Raw genomic sequence first — 27,931 nt, 5'->3', positions numbered from 1 at the left:
TCTTCTTTAATTTCCTGGTTGACCCATTCATTCTTCAGTAGGATGCTTTTTAGCCTCAAAAGTATAACATTTTTCAAGTGAGCTTGGTTTGCTTCTTTTTTTCCCCTCCTTGGCATCATAGGCAATATTAGGATATAGAATATAACCACACAGTTCCTCAAACTTGCACTGACTTTTTGTGAAAGGATGTTAGATACTGCTTTATGCCCTGAATGTCAGTAGAATCAGTCATAAATTTTGAATACATCTCCTTTATGAAAAGTAAAACAAAAAATAATATATATGACAGTCTTTATAATCACTTAACCAAAACATTGTTAGGAAAATATTCCATCTATTAAAATTATAACAAAGATATTTTTATGGAAAACATAATGTTTTGAATAAACCTTAACAAGATATATGTACTTGTGATTGGAAAACACATTCAACTGTGAATCACTGTAATGGGTTTGTTTCTCGTCAACAATAAAAACATTTCCAAGAAAACCTATGAGTTAAATTGCTTGATCTCATACGTTAGATTATTAACATTCATATTGAATTATAATGTTCAAGAAATAAAAACAATTACAGTGCAATTTTAGAAGTTTAATTTTTTTTTATTTTCACCAAAATTTAGATAACTGTAAGAATATACAGAAACATAGGCACTGAGCACATTTTATATACCAAAGAAAGATGAATTATGATGAATAGTATCTTTTCCTTTTTCAGTTCTGGTATTGAGAGAGAATGAGCACTAATGACCAAAGGCATCCTTTGTGTTAAATGGATCAGCTCCTTTCCTAGGCATCATCCTTTGGACAATTAAGAAAATAGTCAAACAGTTTCCTATATTCTATGGTTCAGATGAGATTGAGACTGTATATACATATCATGTAACACACATACAAACATATCACATAGAAGATGCACAAATCACACACGTATGTAGTATATGTATATACACATGTATGGACACACACGTGTACATGTATACACATTCAAATATGCATCTACGTGTACACATGTGCATTATATCTATGTGCACACATATGCATATAAATATATGTATAGGTGCATGTGTGCATACATACATATACTTTTTTATATGTGGTGGTGCATGTATTTAACAAAATGTGGGGTAGAATAGTCATTCTTCAAATAACAATAGATGTATAGAGGTAGTTTGGGGATCTAAAGCAAGTGTTGTATTGGATTTTGATTATTTGATTAAGAATGTACAAAGAGAGTAACTAAATAAATTTTCTCAGGACAATGTTTGTGACTGGTAGTAACTAGATATTAACTAAGTGTGTTGCTTTTAGTTAGCTTAAAAAATTTCTTGAACACATGGTAGACTATAAAGTTGATGGGATCATTGACTGAAGCTAAGAATTATCCATAAAAATGGACATTATCTCTGTTTGGCCTCAGCTCTAATGCATGCTGTAGATTGATTGTTCTGCCTCCCTGATAGCCAGAACACTAGGCGTAAATGGCAAGGAGTGGCTTTGGTACCATAAGTGGGGTGTTGGGTAGTGCCTTCAAATGCTATTTGGGGAATTAATTGTGTGGCTGAACCTTTAGAGGTGAGGCATGTCTGAATAGGGTCTCCGGGCTGTCTCTGTGTGTATAATGAGTAGAATAATCACCTGCTCCACTGGCCGAAACACTTGTTTCCCTAATAAGTCATACAAAAAAAAAAAAAAAAGCACAAAACAAATATTTTATAATACACTAAAAGTGAATCCTCTAGCATTTTACTCTGGCAGTAGATTTTAGAAACTTTGGAGTTTTTAAATGATATAGGATATTCAGAAAAATGTGTGCCAATTCAATTAGTAGACATTCCCTGTACATTTAGACATGCCATAATAATTTAAATTTGAAAGAAATTTAAAGTGTATTTACTAGGGAAAAATTCATAATTTTTATTTGCCAGAGTGCTTTTTCTAAAATGTTCAAAGTTGAGGAGAGGTGATTTTTCTGTAACTTGTTTTACTATTCAAATCCAATTTATTTTTGCCACCTGTTATTTTTCTCCCTGGATTTTTTAGAAGTCAGTTTTGGACCATCTGATGGTACTATAATAAGAGCCTCGCTTCCTATGGTGTAACTGACTCTCAGTTTGACCGTTCAACAAATACACAATGAGAGTCCACTGTTTGCCAAGAGCAGTGATATTTATTTTTCCAAGGAAAATGCTTAAGCCTGAGTGTATATAACTCTCCATCTGTTTATTTAGAAATATATTCCTGTGACTATGTTGATAATTTTCCTGTTAAATGGTAGGCTTCAGGAAAACAGGAATTTTATCCTAGGGTTTATAGTCCTCTTTTAGGGGTATTTTAGGGTAATTTAATAAATATAAATTATTTTTGAAGTCTTTTGTGACAAACTAACATTTTAATATAGCTTTGTTGAATAGAGAATTTTAAATTTGTAAATTTAGTGAACATATCTGTAAATGTTTTTCAACTCTGTAATCACTATTTCTAGTAGAATTATTGTAATATTTGCAGAATCTGTTTCTCATTCTGGAATTTGTGTTTGTTTTTGTTTTTCCAGTCTCCTGAACAACAACCAAATCAGACAGATTTCCAGACATGCTTTTGAAGGACTTGAAAATTTGCTTTATCTGTAAGTTGCAAGAAAGAACAACAATAACTTATGGTGTTGATAGATTATTTTTGCCTTTTTGTTTGTTTTAACCAAAGTAATTCTTCATCTTCTTGGAAACTACTGTCAACCTTTACACAAAACACATTTGAACATTTCTAAGTGAAGTCAATTGTTGCTTTCAACAGATTATTCATCTGAGCACATTTGAATATTTATGCACATTTTTATCCCTTCATCTCTGCCACAAAAATTCTAAATTGGAGAAAAATAAAAACAAAATAGTTTGTCCAACTTTCACATTCAAATCTAATTAATTGATAATTGCAAAAATTGCATAGATCCAAGAGAACCTTCTTATATCAACAACTCAGCCATCCAAGACCTTCTGAAGCCAGTGAACACATTGCAACTAGGAACTTTAATGAACCTGGATAAGAACCAAATTTTGGAAAAATTAGCTCACAAATATGATCATTGACAATTGAGGTGCTCTTTTGTTTATAACAAGTAAATGAGAATAAAAGTATTCTAAAGATTTTATTTATTTGAGAGAGAGAAAGAGAGCACAGAGAGTGAGCAAGCAGAGTGTCGGGGGGTGGTGGTGAGGGAAATGCAGGCTCCTCCCTGAGCAGGGAGGCCGATGTGGGGCTCGATCCCTGGACCTTGGGATCATGACCAAAACTAGAGGCAGATGCTTAACTGACTGAGCCACCCAGGTGCCCTGAGAATAAAGGTATTTTAAATGAGTCCCTGTTTCAACTCAGAAACTAGTCCATGCTGGTTAGCAAGTTGGGAGGTCATGACTGATACACTTATGTGGAGGCTGAAGGAAGAAACTAGGACATTTGTCTAAGCACAGAGTGAATGCTGCTACTTTCCTTTTGAAGAACCTTCAAGAGGTAACTAACATTTTTACACAAATATGCCCATTTGTACTTCATTAAGTATTTTGTGTAAAAAGTTGGTTATTCTTTTAAAGAGAAGATGCTATCCTAGCCCTTTGGCTCCCATTTCATTTCTACAATGATCACAGCATCTTTCTGAAGCACTGGAATTCATATTACACCTCAGCTCTGGAGTCTTACAGCCTTTTGTGTTCAACTGAGATACCCCAGCCTACCAGGCAAGGCCTTCTAGAGCTTTTTTTTTTTTTTTTTTTTTTTTTTTTAATCACTCGGTCCTAAATTGCTGGTTCCTTCTTGGAATTGTTCCATTCTATTTGCTGTCCTAATTGTTGATGACCAACCTAACATGCTTAGCAGGTGCATGTCAGTTTTGATCTCCACGTGAGAAACATTACTAAGAGTGCTTCAAGCGTTCTCGACTGGTGGTGTGAGAAATCAGCTTCTCATAAACGAAGGAGCTCTACCCCCCCGCATATCACCTCAGTCCTGTGGTTCTATGGTTCTTTGCTCATTGGCATGTAAAGAGTATCACCCTTACAGTAAAACAAGCAAATTAATAAAAAACATAAAACAAAAACTTTATAACTTTGTAAATAATGGCTTAGAAAAAACCTCATTACTACTGCAATATTCAGTGAAAGAATCTAGTAAAATGACAGTTATTAACAAGAAATTAATTTTGGATAAAATGAATATTCAACATTGCTGTGGCTTGGATCAATTACATGCACAAGTGCACTATCTGCTGTGTGTAAGAAGCATTTTCTTCAGCCAGTTCACACACTACTCATTAAGTGAAAGTTACAAATCTTCTGTATTTAGGAAAGGGGAAGGATAATTATAAATGTTTCATTATGCAATAGGTTGTGAACACATTCATGTGACCACTGAAGTAAATCTTTCCATATTTTCAATAACATTGACAAGTAAGGATTACCTCTCAAATCAGAGAAGTTCATAGCAAAAGGAAGGTTATAGGCTACAAGACCTATTCATTCAGACAGCACCTGTCTGGATGAGAAGAAAATGGAATTGTAAGGTTTAGAAGAAAATGTCAGGGTTTGAGGCAATCGAAGATGGCCTAACTCTGCCACTTTGTGTCAATAATACTTTAAGATTAAGCTGGCCATCCACTATCATTCTGCGAGCTGATCCAGAGAAAATGCTTGGAGCAGACATCAGCTCTTTGGGGATAAGATTCACAAATACTCTGAAATATGGTGGTATTCATTATTTAGGTGGTCTGTGGTAATGTTGGGATAGGCAGTGGGGAAGGTGGTAGTATATGAAGATGAAGAGGCATGAGTAATGCCTATATATGTGTTTGGAGGATTAAGACACACATGCTTATAGGACAATAGGTTTTGTAATATGGGCACATATAAGGTATGGTGGTGTCAGAACAGAAGGAAGACCAATTCTGTCTCCCAGTATAATGGGCAATTTAGACTTCAAATAAGGGGGTGTTTAGGAATTATTGAATCATTGACCAATCATTGACCAAGCTAAGAACTGTCAACGTTGACATTGTCTCTGTTATGACATCAGCTATAAAGCATACTATAGTTTTGTTGTCTTGCTCCACTTTGGCCAGAAAAATTAAACACAAGTTGAGGAAAATAATATGCAAAAAGCATTCACAGAGACAATTCTGAGTTTGAGATGGCGTGTGTTGGTTGGAGCAGTGAGTGCAGTAGGAAGGATAGAGTGAGCTGTAACTGGGAGCAAAGGAGTCAGGCCAGAAAGGCCTTTGCACAGGAGACTAGATGGTGTTGTGTCAGGGAGAATTTGTAGGGGAAGGGTATGATCAGCTCTGTGGTTTGGGAAAGGTCAGTCTGGGAGAATGGACAGGTTTGCTTGAGGCAGAAACTCAGTGGTAGTAAGCTATGCCAAGGTATCCTTAACTGCCATGCATGATGACAGCCTGAACAGGAGTCTGCAGTGGGGTTGCAGAGCTGGAAAGGGACTCCTCCTCCTCCTCCTCCTCCTCCTCCTCCTCCTCCTCCTCCTTCTTCTTCTTCTTCTTCTTCTTCTTCTTCTTCTTCTTCTTCTTCTTCTTTTAAAGATTTTATTTATTTATTTGAGAAAGAGAGAGAGAAGGAGCACACAAGCAGGGGAAAGGGCAGAGGAAGAGGGAAAAGCAGGCTCCCCGCTAAGCCGGGAGCCCAACACAGGGCTCAATCCCAGGATCCTGAGATTATGACCTGAGCTGAAGGCAGACCCTTAACTGACTGAGCCATCCAGGTTCCCCTGGGGAGGGATTCTTTATTGTAGTTTTGTTTAATGACTATGACAGATGAGAGGGAATATCTGTCTGCTCTTCTCATAGAAAATCCCCATTCCTGTCTCAGTCTGTGCCACTAATACCCCAGCCTCCTTCCACTGTCCTGAGTCTTCCTTGGCCACTTTCATACTCATACTTTCCTTCCACATTCCCACTCCTCCACAAATCTAGTTTTTATTTTCTACCCCATCTGAATCTTTGGATGGGTCACTCATAGAATTTACTCTGTAATTTGACATTTAATTACACTTGGCATTTATTTCCACTTCTCTCCCTATGCATATGTGTGTTGAGGTCTCCATGGCCACATACTTGAGAATCAGGGTCTTGCTTGTATTTCTGTCCAGTTCATACGAATTTTCAGACACAATTCTATGCTTCCCCAAACTTGCGTGCTCCTCCAGCACACATCTGTTTCCTTTTCAGTAAATAGCACCCGTATTCTCAAGCTGCTTGGCATCATGCTTAGGTTCTTCCTTTTTCATATGCTACTTCGGCACACTCTGTTCATTCCAATCCTAAAAACTTTTCTAATTTGGTCACTTTCTCCATCTCTCTTGCATCCATCCTAGTGTAAGCAGTCATTATTTTCCTGCTTCACATTTCATTTTAATAAAAGTGACACACCCTATTTTGGCCTGTAAGTCCTAGCATGGTTTTTGATCCATCCATACGTGTAAATCCATCTCATGTCTTTTTTCCTTTGCTTTTTTTTTTTTTTAGATTTTATTTATTTTTTTGACAGAGAGAAACATAGGGAGAGTGGGAACACAAGCAGGGGGAGTGGGAGAGGGAGAAGCAGGCTTCCTGCAGAGCAGGGAGCCCAATGTGGGACTCGATCCCAGGACCCTGGGATCATGACCTGAGCCGAAGGCAGACACTTAACGACTGAGCCACCCAGGCGCCCTTTTCCTTTGCTTTTTATATTTGATCCATTGTTCTTTTATTTCTCCAAACACAGTAAGTGCTCCGCCCCCACCTCCCATGGGCTGTCACATGCTGCTTGTTGGTTTTTCCTTGGTGATCTTCTTCTGTCTTGTCTCAGCTTTAATGTCATCTCCCTAGGACTCGTTCTATCTAGGTCAATTAACCCTCGCCTCCTTTTTTCTCTATCAGGGTGCCCTGTTTATTTCATTTATCATGTCTACCATAACAGTTAATGTTTTTCCCCTTATTTTTTTAAACTTATTTTCTGACTTCCCACTGGATTCTGTGAAGGAAAATGGCCATACTCCGTTTATTTACCACATATCCCATCATCTAGAACATAGGAAGTAAGTACTAAATAGAACATAAGGTGGTCAATAAATGCTTGATATTTGACTGATTAATACTTTTAGTTATGCTGAGTTCATTATTTCTTGAAAAGGGAGATAACACCATTAAATGTGTTAGCTTTTTCAGAAATGTATACCAGTTATTTATATTGTGTCTTTCCCAAGGATTTCAGGTGTTTATATTACATAAAGTAGTTCTAGTGCATGTATATTCATTCAGGAGGAGAATTTTTATTAGACCAGATATACTACAGAATTGCAGTTCTGCCCTGCCCACACAAAGGAGGGCACATTATTTTTCCCTAAAACAAAAGCATTTCTGAACTCTTCTGAAATTCTAATGTGTTTTGGTCCAAAACATATCATTGATTCCCTTGGGCCAAAACAAATTGAATATCTCAGGACAAATTTTGCCTTCAGAGTCACAAGAAAAACTATGACTGTTTGAAGATATCTTTGGAAACTAGTTCATTTAAGGTTAGCTGAATTTTGGACCTAGATGTATTGAAAAACTGAGAGCAAAACCTTTTTCTTTAGGTTAACAGACCAGCAACTGTTACGAAGAGCTTCTCTGGTATTCATTATTCTTAACCAAGTTAGAATTAATCTAATGATAAACTCCAAAATAAAATTTTATTTATTCAGATACATCTTGGCATCTATAAAGTGATACTGATCTCATTACTGATGAGCATTAACAATTAAAAAAATTATCCATACAGTAAGAACTGTTGCCTATCTGCTCATGTTTGAGATACACTGAGTATCATTTGGTAGTATTTATAGAGGAAATTTATTTCACATTAAAATCCATAATTTTGTTTCTGGGTTTGGTTCCCAAAGTTTCTTCTCTGAATTATAGCTTTCTGCCCCTAGCCCATCTCTTGTCATCATTGTCCTCATGAACTCCTATTTCTGAATTCTGCTCCCTCTGCACAGACTCAACTTCTTTAGATCTTTGGCTGAATATGTCATTTGCAATTGTATACTCAGCATTGGACTTTTCCATCTCTCTCTAGTCTCTGAATTTATTTGGAGTCTATCACATTCCTTTTGCAACCTGTAGATAAAAAGATATTCTTGTGGGAATATTGGGCAATTTACAAACGTTGAGTTCTTGAGCAAGTGAGTGCTATTGAAGAATCTCACCTTTAATACTGTGAACTTGAAGGACACAACTCTCACCATTTCTGGCTTCTCTGTTAATACTCCCTGAGCATTAATGACAATATAACAAAATAAATGAAATTTCCGTAGGGTTTCTTGTTCACTGTATCAGTTAGCTTTTGCTGTGTACCAAGTTACTTTAGAACTTAGTGACTTAAAATAATAGAGAATTACTATTTCTCATGATTGACTTATGGGTTGACTGGACAGATCTTCTGGTCTAGGCTGACTCAGCTGAGGCTGGAAGCTATAGGATGGCTTTACTTACATATCTGGCAATTGCCCAGTGTCAGCTGGGATGGCTTTCTCTTCCATGTGGTCTCTTTCTCTAGCCAGCTAGACTGTGCTTGTTTACGGTGATCTTATCCCTAGTGCCATCAGAGATGAGCTTTTCATGCCTTTTTTTTGGTCATATTTGTTAGCATTTCATTTCCCAAGTCAAACCACATGGTCAAGATCTGATTCAAGCACTGGAGAAATGGATTCTACCTCTTGAAGGGCAAAGCAGCAGAATCATCTGGCAAAAGGGTATGAATCCAGGGGTAGGGAGAAACTTGAGGCCATTTCTGCAATCCATCACATTGATATTGGGCTTCCAAGAGTGAGGCCCAAGTTGCAATCACAATCAGACATATCCAGGTTTAGTCACCAGGGTAGACTTATGCAATGGGTACTGTGTTCACAAAGGGAGAAGAGGTCATATCTACTTGGGAGACATAGGTCTGGGGGCAGGTTAGACTTGATGGAAGGAACAGTGCTTTAGCTTAATCTTGAAGGGAAGATTTGTGAGAAAAGTCAAGACATGGTCTAGTGTGTTTGGGAAATGGCAACTATCTTTTAATGATTAGATTGTAGGGCCCAAATAGAGCATGATGAGAGATAAGGTTGGCAAGTTTGACAAAGGCCAAATAATGGGGAAGGGGAGGTTTGTATACCAAGCTCTCTGTCTCTACTTGTTTACCTCTTACTTACTTCTACTCACTCCAAACCAGCCTCTGTTCCTACCACACTACTAGAAATTCTCTGATAAAGGCCATTCATACTGTTAAACATATTGGAAATATTCTATTGTATGCTATATTTAATTATATCTAGTGGTTTCCTTTTGTTGACCACTCATACTCTTGAAAATATCTTTGGTGTTAGTGACACCTCTCATGTTCCTGGTCTTCCCTTCACTGTTCTTTCTGCTCTGTCTCAGACTCCACCTAGAGCTCTGTCCCAGGCTCTATTTTTTTTCATACTATGGTTGAACATACCTGCTTCCATTGTATCAGTTATTATCTAGATGCCCTGGCTCACAAATCTTTATTTTGAGCCTAAATTGTCTTATATTTTCAAATACACACACACATACACACACATACACACACACACACACACACTTGACATGTCCCATAGGAGCTTCATACTCAACATGATTTAAACTTAATTAAATTATCTTTCTCCCTTCAAACTTGCTACTTATTTTCCCTTCAAACATGCTTCTTATTTTGGGAAATGATGACAGACTCATACAGTCCTCTGAACTAAATATCCATGCATCATACTGGCCTCCTCCCAATTCCTCTCCCACTATATCTAGTTAGTTGTCAAGTTCTGTCTATTCTGCTTTAGCAGTTTGTATCTTCCTTCCTGTCTATGCCCACTGTGATGACTTATATTTAATCTTTGTTACTCATAACGCTGACTATGAGAAAACCTCATTTCTCTGTTCAAGCTTTTCCTCTTCTGTCTCTGAGGGACAACCTGTCATCTTTTTTTTAAAACAAAGTCTCGATCACACCATTCTTCTAAGGGTCCTTCAATGGCTCCTCATTGCTGTTTGGATGAAGTAAAATTGAATTAACACCATATACAAGACTTGACTTCACTTACATCTTCAGCTTTCTTGATGATCACCTCCTCAAACCCTATGCTCTGAAGTTTCTGATGAGTAGTATTTGATGGCCTCCTGACTAAGTGTTTTTAGGTCATCTCTGAGTTACTGGATTTTACTGGTATTGTGTCTTCCTGGGATGCCTTCCTGCTCCCTGACTCTGATACTGAGATCACATCACAGATCTATTATTTATTATCACCTACTATGTGTGTGAACAGTACACAATATCACTAGTCTGTGCAACAAGCCTGTATGGTTTTATGACTGGAAAAATGGACAAAGTAATTAATTTTATCAGGGACACAATTGTGGTAATTCTATGCCTTATGAAGAATAAAAGGGGAAAGAGGAGGGGAACAAGGAATTTGTGGTAGGGGTAGAGAGTGTGGCAGCTTTGCACTTTTGGGTGGTGTCTACATATCATGCAGTACCATGCATACCTAGGCCTGAGTTTCCTCTTTCAACCAACTGATCTTAGGAAACTCCCCATGAGGCTATAGCTGCAGGCTGGGAGAGAGAGGGTGGTGTAGCAGGAATAGGGCAATGGGCTTTTAGGGAACTTCCTTATGTCCTTTGTTTTTGGCTTTAGGGCCTGCTTGGGTCTGATCATGTATATACTACCTCTGTTTGAGGATGAAGTGTTGCTGTGCACATCCAACTTTAGGGCTTGGTGGGTCAGATAACACCCAGCTCATGATGGACAGCTTAGTTCACTGAGCTTTATTTTTTTGTTTCCAGCTTGTTTGTAATTGCTTACTGAAACATTTTTATGACTCTTAAAATCTCTATCACAGAATTCTAACCTCACTGTTGTCTTGTTGTAGGCATTTGTATTAGTCAGCTAAGGCTACCATAACAAAGAAGCACAGACTGGGTGGCTTAAGCAGAAGAAATTTATGTTCTCAGAGTTCTGGAGGCCAGAAGTCCAAGATCAAGAGATTGGCAGGGTTGCTTTCTTTTAAGGTTCCCTCTCCTTGGCATGTAGATGACCATCATCTCTCTATCTTGCAGTGGTCTTCCCTCTGTGTCCTAATCTCCTCTTCTTATAAGGATGCCAGTTGTGTTGGATTAGGGACTACTCTAATGACCTCATTTACCTTAATTACCTCTTTATAGAGCTTATCTTCAAATATAGTCACATTTTGAGGTATTAAAAAGGTAATGCTTCAACTTATGAATCAAGGGTGGGGGTGGGGCACACTTTCATCCATAACAGCATTTATTTATTATCTTTTTTCCTTAAGTTTGAGATCTCTCTGGTTCTCATTATGGTGAGTAGTTTTTGATTAAAACCTGGACCTTTTTGGGTATTATGTTATGAGACTCTGAATCTTATTTAAATCTGCTTTAGCTGACTTCTTTGTTAGGGAAGGGGCTGACTTTTTACTGTCAGGTGGAGGTAGAAGCCCAGGTTCCCCAGTTGGCCTCCATGGATATCCATGTGTCAGTGGGACTCCTTGTTGCTTCTAGGCAGAGTTGGGGGTTCTGGTTTTCCACTAGGCCTCCACTGATACGTTCCTTGCTGGGAGGAGTGTAAATGCTTCATTATTGCTCTCCACATGACCTGCACTGACACCAAGTAGAGAGGGTGGCTTCATGGTGGTAAAATTACTGACTGTTCACTAGGCCTCCCCTGATGCCACCCCAGTGGGGAGCAAAAGGGGCTGCTCTTTATTGCTAGTTTGGGATGGAGGTCCAAACTTAGAGGTCCTTGGGGTGGGTTTCCTTATTTTCACTGTTTGGAGATGAATGTCCTAGCTCCTCTAAGAATACTACTATGGGGGTGTTAAGTGCCTCATTACAGCCTCACAGGGGTGGAGATCTAGCTCCTCAGTTGGCTTTTGCTGGCATGGGTGCGGATAGGGACACAGATTTTCTGTGGTATTTGGCTGGAGTAGAGTGGTTCTTTCCCAAAAGTTTTCTGTCTTGTTAGACTTCCCTATTCCCTCATTTATTGTGAGTTTTTATTGTCTGCATTCCTTGACATTTCCTGGTTTTTGGCTGTTCATCTTCACATCTGAATGACTGAGCAAAAAGAAAACCCAGAGACTGATTGTTATGCTCTTCCTTGAGTCCTGAGATTCTTAGCAAATTTGCCTTCTTTCTACCTTTCAGAGTCTTTTTATGTTTGTCTTATTTGTAACATCTAGGTTTTTAAATTGTGCTTAGCGAGAAAACTATGAAAAAGGATTTCTACTTCACCTTTTCAGAGACAGAAATCTTTATAAACACTTTGTGTCTTTTTCAGTATATATACTTTTTCTTTTCCTTTTAAAATTTAACCCATGTGTCCCTGCAAGTCCCCTCTCTGGCCCAAACTATCTGTAATCCTGCCCCTGTCATTGGGAGCTTCTACTTCAGATCACCTAAACATGTGCTCTTCCCTCCCTGTGCACCTTGTGCCCTTTGGCCTTCCTGACTTCTAGGTCTGTGTGTTCAGGGGAAGCCCCAGTCCAGCAGGCCATCTTCCCAGAGCTGGGAGTTCTTCATACACTGTACTCAAGGTGCCTGGGTTGGGGGTTGGGGGGGTTAGTTTGAGTCAGACCCCTGTGGATTTCTGCTGGAAAGAGGCTCAGGGCCTCTGCGGGAGTAGGGTCTCCCAGCAATCTCTCATCAGCAGGCTTCCTGGCCCTCCCCAGAATCAAGTGTAAGGAGTTCCATGACATCTGGCTTCAGTGGAACAGGGAATATGTTTTGGAGTAGGGTGGACCTTGGTATCACTATGAGTCCCCTCAGAGATTCCCACTGGGGGCCAGTCTATCCCCCAAATCCCAACTCAGGGACCCATCCCAGGGTCCCTGGATTCTGAGTCCCAGTGGCCTGCACAAGTGCACTTTCTCCCACCATCTTCCTCCCCAGGCATCAGGCCCTCAGGGCCTATTGGATAGGACATGCCATTGCCCACCAGTACATGTTAGGACACATTTTCTCCACACTGTGCCTTTGAAGTGGAAGTTTGAATGCTGGTTACCATTAGACCCCATTTGTGGGAGTAAGGGCTAGTATGTTGTTTTGGGGTTTTTTTGACACACACAAAAAAGAAATAACTAATAATCACAATTCTCCAATATATGATAAAATTTCTTTGTTTTTATTGTGGTAACATATAAATAACATAAAATTTACCATTTTAATCATTTTTAAGTGTATGATTCAGTGGCATTAGGTATATATGCACATACATATACATATATACAATGTTGTGCAATCATAAGTATTTTTCCATTTCTGGAACTTTTTCATCATCCCAAGTAGAAACTGTACCCATTAAACAAAAACTTCCCATTTTTCCCTCTCCTCAGGCCCTGGTAATCTTTATTCGATTTTATGTCTCCATAAATTGGCCTATTCTAAGTACCTCATATAAATGGAATAACTCAATATTTAGATTTTGTGTCTGGCTTATTTCACTTAACATGATGTTTTCAAGTTTCATCCATGTTGTAGCATGTATCAGAATTCCATTAATTTTTAAAGGCTCAATAATATTCCATTGTATGGGTATGCCACATTTTGTTTATCTATTATCTGTTGATGGGAATTTGGGTTGTTTCCACCTTTTGGCTATTGTGAATAATGCTACTGTGAGCATTACTATAAATGTACCTGCCTGAGTTCTTGCTTTCAAATCTTTTGAGTATATAAGAGAAGCAGACTTGCAAGTTTCTTTTTATGCAATTGTTTACTGATTGAATACTTTCATTTGTTAATATATTCATTCATTTATTCAACACATCTCTTGATTGTCACCCACTAGCCAAACTCTGTACTGATATTAATGTTCAGTATTACACATTTGCATAGTGTCTTATAGAGTTTTTATAAATATTTCATTGACCCCTCACAATAGACTTATGATTTGATGTACTAATATCCTAACTACATACATAAAGAAATGTATCTTTATAAGCTTAATTTTCTGAGAGTTCCACACTGAGTCCAGACTCACATTTTTGCCTTCTAGTTTTGAAAACAATACTCTTTCATTTGACAACCTTGAAATATTTAAGCAAAGATTAGATTAACATTTGAGGACAGTGCTCCAAAAGCATGTTCTGTAACTCAAACTTCAGAAAATTTTCCATTATAATGAATCTTATAGATGATATGTAGGTGATTTTCTAAAGTTTTAGACATTGTTTTAGTTTTTCTTATTTTAACAGTAGGAAACAGTATCTCTGGAAATGGCAGTATTGACAGTGTATTTCGTTTGATGTGTAAACATTCAATGAATCATATCAATATAAATTTTATCGATGTATTAATTTTGCATATATATCTGTTATCTAAAAATATTTTTTGGAATCTGTAAAGATGTCTCTGAGCTGATGATTGTATTTTTGGAGCTTATCTTTGGCAATTTTATAAAACTTTATTTCCAAAATGACTAAATATTGATCAAAAATTATGATTATGCTCTTGGCTCCAATTATTGTAGAACTGAAATAAATTTGTTATTGAAAAGCCAGACTTGAATTTCAAATGAAAGTATTTCTGGAATACTTAATACATGTTAATAAATACAATTTTACTTTCAGTAATTTAAATTATCTGGCAAATTTTCAAGAAAAGGGACAGAGATAAATGATGATATAATTTTTAATTGTCATTTTTCTATTACTGTTTAAGATCTTTGGAAAATTATGGATTATTACCTCTGAAATAATTCAGAACACAGTTTTAGGGTATAGAAGAAACTTTAGTTTTTTCCTCCATATAGTAAGAATAGATGTGTTTGTTACATGAACTTTGCCCATTTAAAACTATTGTATATGCATAGTTATAAAACAAAGTTTTAGTTATAAGATATATACTATGTAATAGTATTAACAATATAACTATGTTTTAGTTATAAAACAAACATACTGCTTGACCCTCACTAATTCTAGTTTGGATATTGAAATGACTTGGTGAGTTAAATGTGATTTTGTAGTGTGAATATGCACTATTGTCAGTAGAAAATGTATTTGAAAAGCAGGGGAAGTGACAGGAGATTGTTTCTCATGGTGGTAATTTTTAAAAATAAAAAGCTTCAGGTTTGTCAGGTTTTCATGTTGCTGAAGACATTGTGAAGAATTCAGAGACAAAGAAGATGAAGAGAGAGAAAAATAGAAAAATAGAGGTTTTTCTTTTCCTTGTCCTTTCTTTTTTTAAACATAATATCAGTTTAGATTTTCTTGGCTGCAATAGAACAAAATAAACAATGAAACTGCTCAGATGGGCATAAATATTGTAGATATAATGCAGGCATCAGGCTTGGTTTGATCCAATAGCTCAAAGGGTTACAGAGGGTTTTGTTTCTTTGCATCTCTCAAATGGGCCATCTCTTAGGTCTAGTTCATCCAGTTCTACCTGGTGGATCCTGGCAGCTCCATGTTTCCCCCTTGACTTAGCAAAATTTCTGTGCCAGACCCTTCACACCACCGTAGGCAGGGTAAAGAGTGGGACTCTCCCATTGACTCCTGAGTAAGATAGATGAAATTTTTTTATATATGAATAGCCTAGCAACATCCCCTCATGTTTCACTAGCTCAGGTCCTTTGCTGAGCCAGTCGCTATGGCCAGAAGAATGGAATGAGTCATTGACTTACATACACCTGGAGTTGGGTGTAAGCAACATAATTAAGAAGTTGATTCCATCAAAGCCATCCCTGAGACTTTTCAGTGCTGCTGTTAGAAGAAGGCAGATGGATGCTGGGTGGCAAAACCATCCTCAAAAACTTGTGCCATTTTCTGTAAAGCATCTAAACACATTATTTATTAAGCAAATATCTTCACTTTTTTAGTAAAACTGTCTCAAACCAGTGTTTTGGAGAAGTTCTATGATGATGTATCTCTGATTTATTATTGAAGAAAAATATGGCTTTATAAAATTAAATTAGTTTTCAGCTTTACTGGAGCAATAATCTTTATTTTGACTTACATATCTTACTTAAATAGAATAATCTCTTAAAAATGTTTAAAATAGTTTATGGGTTTTAAAAGTTATGATTAATGCATATAATAAAAACAATCTCATAATATATTCAGGAGTTCCAAAAGTTTAAGGTTAATGCTATTTTTAGATAGCATTTCCCATCTTGGAATAACCCCTCATCCTGCCTTAAAGGGATACTAAGGAATAATTGATACTAAGTTGTATTACGTTTTTAAGTAAATAGAATTTTATTTGCCTTCATAGGGGCACATACAATTGTCATGTTTGCTTAAAAAACATGTGTTTATCTCTGTGTCTGTATCATAAAATACTTGAAAGGACTAAAACATGCATATAATTTAATATCATAAACACCTGAGTCCTTTTTATTTTTATTTTCTCTCAAAATTTTAATTTGAAAAGTTGTAAGCAGTGGAAAAATGGCTGAATACCTGTATATCCTCCACCTAAGAAAAACTAATTAGAGGGAGGAGCAAGATGGCAGAGGAGTAGGAGACCTGGATTTTGTCTGGTCCCAGGAATTCAGCTGGATAGGGATCAAAGCATTCTGAACACCTACGAATTCAACAGGAGATTGAAGAAAAGAATAGCAGCAACTCTCTGAACAGAAAAGCGACCACTTTCTGGAAGGCAGGACATGCAGAGAATTGAATCTGAGGCTATATTTGGGAGGATAGATGGCGAGGGAGGGGCCTCCAATAGCTGCTACCCGCAAGTGATAGAGCCGCGGAGCACAAAATTGGAACTTTTAGAGATCTGCTCCTCTGAGGGACGTTGCTCCAGTGGCTAAGTAGGAGGTGGAACCCTCGCTGGGACAGTGTGGTCGCAGGACCCTCGGGGTCACAGAAAGACTGGGGGTGCCTGAGTGCAGCAGAGCTCCCAGGTATCGGAGCAGGGACGCCAGCTGCAGAAACAGAGCCGAGGAGCGGGCACTCAGCTCCGGGTTGCCATAAACCGTGATCCGCGGCACAGTCAGGCCACTGCTCTTCCAGCAGGGACCCAACAAACAGGAGATCCGGGGAGACTCCCCTTCCTCCTCTGGGAGGAGCGAGGCAGGAGCACACCACAGGGATCTGGTGGGTTTGGAGACTCCACACAGGGTCGTGCGCCAGAGATAGAAATGCTAGGTCACAGGCTAGGTGAGCATGGACTGCGGCCGGAGACTGGGGAGATGGGAGTGACTGACTGCTTTTCTCTGGGAGCTCACTGAGGAGTGGGGCCCCGACTTCTCGGCTCCTCTGGGGCGGAGATTGGGAGGCCGCCATTTTCACTCTCATCCTCCAAAGCTATGAGGAAGCTTGCAGGGAACAAAAGCTCCCGAGAGCAAACCCGAGCAGATTACTTAGCCCGGGCCTGGCGGGGGCGTGGCAATTCCGCCTCCGGCAAAGACATTTGGGAACCACGGCAAAAGGCCCCTCCCCCAGAAGATCAGCAAGACAAGCCAGCCAAGACCAAGTTTACCGATCAATGAGAATGGCAGAACTCCAGCGCTAGGGGAATATAGCCCATAGAATTCATGGCTTTTTTCCCATGATTCTTTAGTCTTTAAAAGTTAATTTTTTTAACTTTTTTTTAAATTTTTCTTTTTCCCTTTTTTGCCAACATCTTATCAATCCCTTTTTTAAAAAATCTTTTTTATTTTTCATTTTTAGAGTCATATTCTATCCCTTCATAGTAGTTAACCTTATTTTTGGTGCATATACATTATATATATATATAGAGATATAATTGTATATATATATAATGTATATGTTGTCCTCTCTTTTTTTTTTTTTTTTTTTAAAATTTTTTTTTTTTTGAGGGAGAGAGAGTGGGAGAGAGAGAGTGTACAAGAGGGGGGAGCATCAGAGGAAGAAGCAGACTCCCCACTGAGCAGGGAGCCCGATGCGGGACTTGATCCTGGGACTCCAGGATCATGACCTGAGCCGAAGGCAGTCGCTTAACTGACTGAGCCACCCAGGTGCCCCTGTTGTCCTCTCTTTAAAATTTTGGGATACAGTTTCTTCTAACAGACAAAAATATACCCTAAATCTCTAGGGTATGGCTTTGTTCTAGTCTCCTGCCTGATCACATTCTCTCCCTTTTTTTTTTAATCCTCTTCTTTCTTTTTTCAACCAACTTCTTATCAGTTCCTTTTATAAAATCTTTTTTATTTTCATCTTTACAGTCATATTCTATCCCTTCCTCGTATTAACCCTTATTTTTGTACATATATAAGCTTTTCATCTTTAAAATTTGGGGAGGCATTTCCTTCTAACAGACGAAAATACGCACAAAATCTAGTGTGTGGCACTGATCTATGCACCAGCCTGATCATATTTGATCATATTCTGCTTTTTTTGTTTTGTTTTCTTTTTGTTTCTTTGTTTTTATCTTTTTCTTTTCCTTTCTTTTTCTTTTTTCTTTCTTTCCCTTTCTTTCCCCCTGGTTTCAGGTCTTTTCTGATTTGTTTAGTGTATATTTTCTGGGGACATTGTTACCCTGTTAGCATTTAGTTCTCTCATTCATCTATTCTCCTCTGGACAAAATGACAAGATGGAAAAAATCACCTCAAAAAAAAGAACAAGAGGCAGTACTGACTGCCAGGGACCTGATCAATGTGGACATTAGTAAGATGTCGGAATTAGAGTTCAGAATGATGATTTTAAAGATACTAGCTGGGCTTGAAAAAATGCATGGAAGATATTAGAGAAACCCTTTGTAGAGAAATAAAAGAACTAAAATCTAACAAGTCGAAATCAAAAAGGCTATTAATGAGGTGCAATAAAAAATGGAAGCTCTAACTGCTAGGATAAATGAGGCAGAAGAAAGAATTAGTGCTATAGAAGACCAAATGATGGAAAATAAAGAAGCTGAGAAAAAGAGAGACAAACAACTACTGGATCATGAGGGCAGAATTTGAGAGAAAAGTGATACCATAAGACAAAACAACATTAGAATAATTGGGATCCCAGAAGAAGAAGAAAGAAAGAGGAGGGCAGAAGGTATATTGCAGCAAATTATAGCAGAAAACTTCCCTAATTTGGAGAAGGAAACAGGCATCAAAATCCAGGAGGCACAGAGAACCCCTCTCAAAATCAATAAAAATAGGTCAACACCCTGACATCTAATAATAAAACTTATGAGTGTCAGAGACAAAGAGAAAATCCTGGGAGCAGCTCGGGAGAAGAGATCTGTAACTTACAATAGTAGAAACATTAGATTGGCAACAGACCTATCCACAGAGACCTGGCAGGCCAGAAAGGACTGGCATGAGATATTCAGAGCACTAAATGAGAAAAATATGCAGCCAAGAATACTATATCCAGCTAACCTGTCATTGAAAATAGAAGGAGAGATAAAAAGCTTCCAGGACAAACAAAAACTAAAAGAATTTGCAAACACCAACCCTACAAGAAATATTGAAAGGGGTCCTCTAAGCAAAGAGAGAGCCTAAAAGTAACATAGACTGGCAAGGAACACAGACAATATACAGTAACAGTCACCTTACAGGCAATACAATGGCACTAAATTCATATCTTTCAATAGTTACCCTGAATGTAAATGGGCTAAATGCCCCAATCAAAAGACACAGGATATCAGATTGGATAAAAAAAAACAAGACCCATCATTATGCTGTCTGCAAGAGACTCATTTTAGACCCAAAGACACCCCCAGATTGAACATGAGGTAGTGGAAAACAATTTACCATGCTAATGGACACCAAAAGAAAGCTGGGGTGACAATCCTTATATCAGACAAATTAGATTTTAAATCAAAGACTGTAATAAGAGATGAGGAAGGACACTATATTGAACTTAATGGGTCTATCCAACAAGAAAATCTAACAATTATAAATATCTATGCCCCTAACATGGGAACAGCCAATTATATACAGCAATTAATAACAAAAGTAAAGAAACACATCAACAACAATACAATAATAGTGGGGGACTTTTTTTTATTTTTATTTTTTTTATTTTTATTTTTTTTAAAGATTTTATTTATTCATTTGACAGAGAGAGAGGCACAGCGAGAGAGGGCACAGCGAGAGAGGGCACACAAGCAGGGCGAGTGGGAGAGGGAGAAGCAGGCTTCCCGCCGAGCAGGGAGCCTGATGCGGAGCTCGATCCCAGGACCCTGGGACCACGACCTGAGCCGAAGGCAGACGCTTAACGACTGAGCCACCCAGGCGCCCCAATAGTGGGGGACTTTAACACCCCCCTCAATGAAATGGACAGATCATCTAAGCAAAAGATCAACAAGGAAATAAAGACTTTAAATGACACACTGGACCAAATGGAATTCACAGATATATTCAGAACATTCCATCCCAAAGCAACAGAATACACATTCTTTTCTAGTGCCCATGGAACTTTCTCCAAAATCAATCACCTCCTAGGTCACAAATCAGGTCTCAACCGATACCAGAAGATTGGGATCATTCCCTGCATATTTTCAGACCACAGTGCTTTGAAACTAGAACTCAATCACAAGAGGAACGTCGGAAAGAACTCAAATACATGGAGGCTAAAGAGCATCATACTAAACAATGAATAGGTCAACCAGGAAATTAAAGAACACTTAAAAAAAATCATGGAAAGAAATGAAAATGAAAACACAACTATTCAAAATCTTTGGGATGCAGCAAAGGCAGTTCTAAGAGGAAAGTATATAGCAATACCAGCCTTTCTCAAGAAACAACAAAGGTCTCAAGTACACAACCTAACCCTACACCTAAAAGAGCTGGAGAAAGAACAACAAATAAAGCCTAATCCCAGCAGGAGAAGAGAAATAATAAAGATCAGAGCAGAAATCAATGAAATAGAAACCAAAAGAACACTAGAACAGATCAACGAAACTAGGAGCTGGTTCTTTGAAAGAATTAACAAGATTGATAAACCCCTGGCCAGACTTATCAAAAAGAAAAGAGAAAAGACCCAAATAAATAAAATCATGAATGAAAGAGGAGAGATCACAACCAACACCAAAGAAATACAAGCAATTATAAGAACATATTATGAGCAACTATATGCCAGCAAATTAGAAAATCTGGAAGAAATGGATTCATTCCTAGAGATGTATCAACACCCAAAACTGAACCAGGAAGAAATAGAAAACCTGAACAGACCTATAACCACTAAGGACATTGAAGCAGTCATCAGAAATCTCCCAACAAACAAAAGCCCAGGGCCAAATGGCTTCCCAGGGGAATTCTACCAAACATTTAAAGACTTAATACCTATTCATCTGAAACTGTTCCAAAAAATAGAAATGGAAGGAGAACTTCCAAACTGTTTTAATAAGCCACCATTACCTTGATCCCAAAACCAGACAAAATCCCCATCAAAAAGTAGAATTACAGATCAATATCCTTAATGAACATGGATGCAAAAATTCTCACCAAAATACTAGCCGATAGGATCCAACAGTACATTAAAAGGATTATCCACCATGACCAAGTGGGATTTATCCCTGGGCTGCAAGGTTGGCTCAACATCCTCAAATCAATCAACGTGATACAATACATTAATAAAAGAAAGAACAAGAACCATATGATCCTCTCAGTAGATGCAGAAAAGGCATTTGAGAAAGTACAGCATCCTTTCTTGATTAAAGCTCTTCAGAGTATAGGGATAGAGGGTACATACCTCAATATCCTAAAAGCCATCTAGGAAAAACCCACAGCAAATATCATTCTCAATGGGGAAAAACTGAGAGCTTTCCCCCTAAGGTCAGGAACACGGCAGGGATGTCCACTATCACCACTGCTATTCAACATAGTATTAGAAGTCCTAGCCACAGCAATCAGAGAACAAAAAGAAATCAAAGGCATCCCAATCAGCAAAGAAGTCAAGCTCCCACTGTTTGCAGATGATATGATACTTTATGTGGAAAACCCAAAAGACTCCACCCCAAAACTGCTAGAACTCATACAGGAATTCAGCAAAGTGGCAGGATATAAAATCAATGCACAGAAATCAGTGGCATTCCTATACACCAACAACAAGACAGAAGAAAGAGAAATTAAGGAGTCGATCCCATTTACAATTGCACCCAAAACCATAAGATACCTAGGAATAAATCTAACCAAAGAGGCAAATAATCTGTTCTCAGAAAACTATAAAATACTCATGAAAGAAATTGAGGAAGAGACAAAGAAATGGAAAAACGTTCCATGCTCATGGATTGGAAGAACAAATATTGTGAAGATGTCAATGCTACCTAGAGCAATTTACACATTCAATGCAATCCCTATCAAAATACCATCAACTTTTTTTCAAAGAATTGCAACAAATAATCCTAAAATTTGTATGGAACCAGAAAAGACCCTGAATAGCTAGAGGAATATTGAAAACGAAAAGCAAAGCTGTGGAATCATAATTCCAAACTTCAAGCTCTATTACAAAGCTGTCATCATCAAGACAGTATGGTACTGGCACAAAAGCAGACACATAGGTCAATGGAACCAAATAGAGAGCCCAGAAATGGACCCTCAACTCTATGGCCAACTAATCTTTGACAAAGCAGGTAAGAATGTCCAATGGAAAAAAGACAGTCTCTTCAACAAATGGTGTTGGCAAAATTGGACAGCCTATGCAGAAGAATGATACTGGACCATTTCCTTACACCACACACAAAAACGGACTCAAAATGGATGAAAGACCTAAATGTAAGACAGGAGTCCATCAAAATCCTTGAGGAGAACACAGGCAGCAACCTCTTCCACCTCAGCTGCAGCAACTTCTTCCTAGAAACATTGCCAAAGGCAAGGGAAGCAAGGGCAAAAATGAAATATTGGGACTTCATCAAGATAAAAAGCTTCTACACAGCAAAGGAAACAATCAGCAAAACCAAAAGACAACCGACAGAATGGGAGAAGATATTTGCAAATGACATATCAGATAAAGGGCTAGTATCCAAAATCTATAAAGAACTCATTAAACTCAACACCCAAAGAACACATGATCCAGTCAAGAAATGGGTAGAAGACTTGAACAGATATTTTTCCAAAGAAGACATCCAAATGGCCAACAGACACATGAAAAAGTGCTCAATATCGCTTGGCATCAGGGAAATCCAAATCAAAACCTCAATGAGATATCACCTCACACCAGTCAGAATGGCTAAAATAACAAGTCAGGGAACAACAGATGTTGGCGGGGGTGCATAGAAAGGGGAATCCTCCTACACTGTTGATGGGAATGCAAGCTGGTGCAACCACTCTGGAAAACAGTATGGAGGTTCCTCAAAAAGTTGAAAATAGAGCTACCATATGATCCATCAATTGCACTACTGGGTATTTACCCCAGAGATACAAATGTAGGGATCCGAAGGGGTACATGCACCCCGATGTTTATAGCTGAAATGTCCACAATAGCCAAACTATGGAAAGAGCCAAGATGTCCATCGACAGATGAATGGATAAAGAAGAGGTGGTATATATATACAATGGAATATTATGCAACCATCAAAAGGAATGAGATCTTGCCATTTGCAACGACGTGGATGGAACTGGAGGGTGTTGTGCTGAGCGAAATAAGTCAATCAGAGAAAGACATGTATCATATGACCTCACTGATATGAGGAATTCTTAATCTCAGGAAACAAACTGAGGGTTGATGGAGTGGTGGTGGGTGGGAGGGATGGCTGGGTGATAGACATTGGGGATGGTATGTGCTATGGTGAGCGCTGTGAACTGTGTAAGACTGTTGAATCACAGACCTGTACCTCTGAAACAAATGATACATTATATGTTAAAAAAAAAAAAAAAGAAGAAGATAGCAGGAGGGGAAGAATGAAGGAGGGGTATCAGAGGGGGAGATGAACCATGAGAGACTATGGTCTCTGAGAAACAAACTGAGGGTTCTAGAGGGGAGGGGTGTAGGTGGGATAGGTTAGCCTGGTGATGGGTATTAAAGAGGGTACGTTCTGCATGGAGCACTGGATTTTATATGGAAACAATGAATCATGGAACACTACGTCAAAAACTAATGATGTATGGTGATTAACGTAACATAATAATAAAAAAAACTAATTAGAAATTTCAACATTTACTTTATATATTTTTATGCATGGTGCATTTTTACTAAATTATATGAAAATAAGTTAGGTACATTGTACAAGTCATCCTTTAGTACTGAACAACTATTTAGCTTGGTTCCTATTACCTGATAGATCTTGTCAACAAATAGAAAATAGTTACATAAATGGTAGATATTAATACAACTATACCAATAATCATTTATGTGAATGGCATAAATATGGCAATTAAAAGAAGACACTGTTGGAATGGATTTTTTGAAAAAGACCTAACTATATGTATCTTTAAGAATCGTCCTTTAAATTTAAAATGAATTGAGATGAAAAGTAAGGCCATGGAGTTGTATCATGCTAATACACATCAAAAGAAAACTCATAGGTTTTATTAATTTCAGGAAAAGCAGACTTCAGAACAAGGAAAATTATAAGTGATAGAAAGGGTCATTACATAATGATAAAGAGGGCTGATTCTTCAAGAAGACGTAACAATCCTTAATGTGAATACACCTAACAGTAGAACATCATATATATATTTTTTAATTTTTATTTATTTATTTGACAGAGAGAGACACAGTGAGAGAGGGAACACAAGCAGGGGGAGTGGAGGAGGGAGAAGCAGGCTTCCCACTGAGCAGGGAGCCCAATGTGGGGCTCGATCCCAGGACCACCTGAGCCAAAGGCAGACGCTTAATGACTAAGCCACACAGGCACCCCTAGAACATCATATTTTGAGGCAAAAACTGATAGAACTGAAAGGAGAAATAAACTAATCCACTGTTATAGTTGGAGATGTTACCATCCCTCTGTAAGTAATTGACAGATCCATCAGGCAGAAAATCAGTAAGGATACAGTTAAGCTGAACAGCACCCTCAGTCAACTGGATCTAATAGACAGTTATAGCAGAATAATGTTCTTCTCAAGTTCACATGGCACATTCACCAAGATAGACTATCTTCTAGGCCATAAAACACACCTCAACAAATTTAAAATAATAGAAATCATTCAGAATATGTTCTCAGACAATAATGAATTTAAACTAGGAATCAGTAACAGAAAGATAGCTGGAATATCTCAAGGTATTTGGAGGTTAAACAACAAATTTCTAAATAAGATATAGTTCAAATGTCTATCAATTGATGAATGGATAAGGAAGATGTGAGATATATATAAAATGAAATATTACTCAGCCATAAAAAAGAAATCTTGCCATTTGCAATGATGTGGATGGAGCTAGAGAACATTATGCTAAGGGAAATAAGTCAGCCAGAGAAAGACAAATACCATATGATTTCACTCATATGTGGAATTTAAGAAACAAAACAAACAAACAATCATAGGGAAAAAAAGAGAGAGGCAAACCAAGAAACAGACTTTTAACTACAGAGAACAAGCATGGTTATCTGAGAGGAAGTGGGCAAGGGGATGGGTTAAATAGGTGATGGGGATTAAGGAGAGCACTTGTGATGAGCACTGAGTGTTGTATGTAAGTGTTGAATCACTAAATTGTGCACCTGAAACTAATATTACACTGTATGTTAACTAACTGGAATTTAAATAAAAACTTCAAAAAATAAAAAAAATGAAAAAAAATAAGACAGTTCAAAGAAGTCTCAAGATAATTTAAAAATATTTTGAATGAAATGAAAATGAAAACACAAATTATCAAAACTGTGGAATGCAGTGAGAGCAGTGCTCAGAAGGAAATTTATGCATTAAGTGCATATTTTAGAAAAGAAGAAAGATTAAAGTCAATAATCTAAGCTTCCACCTTAGGAACCTAAAGAAGAGTAATATAAACTTAAAGCGAGCAGAAGGAAAGAATAATAAAAAACAGAGCAGAAATCAATGAGCCTAATACCAAAACCAGATGACATTACAAGATAAGGAAACTACCAACCAATATCTCTCATAGACATAAATTCAATAGTCTTGATCAAAATGTTAGCTATTCATATCCACCAATGTACACCGAACCACATGAGATTTGTCTCAGCACAAGGTTGGTTCAACATCTGAAAATGAACAAGTATAATCCATCACATCAACAGGATAGAAAAGAAAAATCCTATAATCATATCAAAGATGCAGAAAAAATATTTGATAAAGTTTAACCCCCACAATAAGAATTTGACGCCCTTGATAAAAGCTCTGAACAAATTAGGAATAGAGGAACTTCCTCAACTTGATAAAGAACATCTACAAAAACCCTTATCGCTAACACATAATGATGAAAAACTCGATGCTTTCCTCCTAAGATTGGGAGTAAAGCAAGGATGCTGCCTGTTACTACCACTACATAACCATCATACAGGAAGTTCCAGCTAATGCAATTAAGACAAAAAAGGAAATAAAAGGTATACAGATTTGGAAAGAATAAAATTGTATTTGTTCTCCAATGACGTGATTATTTGTGTAGAAAATCCCAAAAAATCAACAGAAAAATTCCTGGAACTAATACACAATTACATAGCAAGGTTGTAAAATGCAAGGTTAATACACAAAAGTCAATTGCTTTCCTATATACCAACCAGTGGGAGACCATTCAAGCTAGCTCCTTTGTTCTTTTGGAATGATCCCATTAAACTCTAAGTGTTTTTTTTTTTTTTTTTTTTTTATTGCTTTCTGTCAAGCACAATATGTTATATACTTATGGTGCCCCAGACTGGAAGCAGCCATTTCTTCAAATAGCTTGATCTGTCTGGTGGAAAATAGCATTTTGAAAACAAGATCTGAATATCAGGTGTCTAGGACACTAACTGCAGGATTTTTCAGGGGACAGAACTAACAAATGCTTTTTAAAATTGTGATTTTGTATTTATATGTAGTTCAAATTTAGTATTAACAAATTGGTGCAGCCACTATAGAAAGCAGTATGGAGATACCTAAAAAAATTAAAAATAGAACTACCATTTGATCCAGCATTCTTAATTTTGGGTATATCCAAAAAAATTGAGTTCAGGATCTTGAAGACTGATTTTTCTTAATTTCTTATTTCAACATTTGTATATGATTATTCTTAGAGTAATAATCTTTATACATAATAATATTGCTACTTCAAAATCTTGGTGCTAATTTATTTTATCTTACAATTAACATTCTCATCAATTAAAACAGTCATATAGCTAAAAAATTAAACCCACTAAGTTTAAGATTTCTTAATCTAGAGTATTTTAAAGTTGGAGCACTTTGGTAACACTCACTTGAAAAAAATAATTTCTCTGTGCTTTTCTCTGTGCCATCAATTTTGTATACAGTGAAGTCCATTGTATTTCTATTTCTACCTCATTTTAAATCTGCATTTTATTTTTTTTAAAGATTTTATTTACTTATTTGACAGAGAAAGACACAGCAAAAGAAGGAACACAAGCAAGGGGAGTGAGAGAGGGCGAAGCAGGCTTCCCTCTGAGCAGGGAGCCTGATGAGGGATCATGACCTGAGCCGAAGGCAGAGCCACCCAAGCCACCCAGGCACCCCTAAATCTGCATTTTATTTTTTAATCACATATTTAAACATGTTAATTATTAACATGGTTAAAAAGTTAAATTATGTAATAAAATATACCCAGAGAAGAATTTTTTTTTAAATTTTTTTATTGTTATGTTAATCCCCATACATTACATCATTAGTTTTAGATATAGTGTTCCATGATTCATTGTTTGTGCATAACACCCAGTGCTCCATGCAGAATGTGCCCTCCTCAATACCCATCACCAGGCTAACCCATCCTCCCACCCCCCTCCCCTCTAGAACCCTCAGTTTGTTTTTCAGAGTCCATCATCTCTCATAGTTCGTCTACCCCTCCGATATCCCCCCCCTTCATTCTTCCCCTCCTGCTACATTCTTCTTCTT

The 27,931-nt window shown here is 37.6% G+C and overlaps 1 protein-coding gene across 1 annotated transcript in view; it reads left to right on the top strand.

Moving 5' to 3' along the window:
• Nucleotides 1-27,931, top strand: part of PXDNL (peroxidasin like) — a 453,123-nt gene that overhangs the window by 202,881 nt on the left and 222,311 nt on the right. Inside the window, exon 3 of the mRNA XM_032421891.1 lies at nt 2,554-2,625. Within this exon, the coding sequence (XP_032277782.1) occupies nt 2,554-2,625 (72 nt within the window). The remainder of the gene's footprint in view (nt 1-2,553; nt 2,626-27,931) is intronic.

This window comes from Phoca vitulina, unplaced genomic scaffold, assembly GCF_004348235.1.
Source record: "Phoca vitulina isolate PV1807 unplaced genomic scaffold, GSC_HSeal_1.0 scaffold25, whole genome shotgun sequence".
Lineage (NCBI taxonomy): Eukaryota > Metazoa > Chordata > Mammalia > Carnivora > Phocidae > Phoca > Phoca vitulina.
This window is presented reverse-complemented; position numbering and strand designations above follow the sequence as displayed.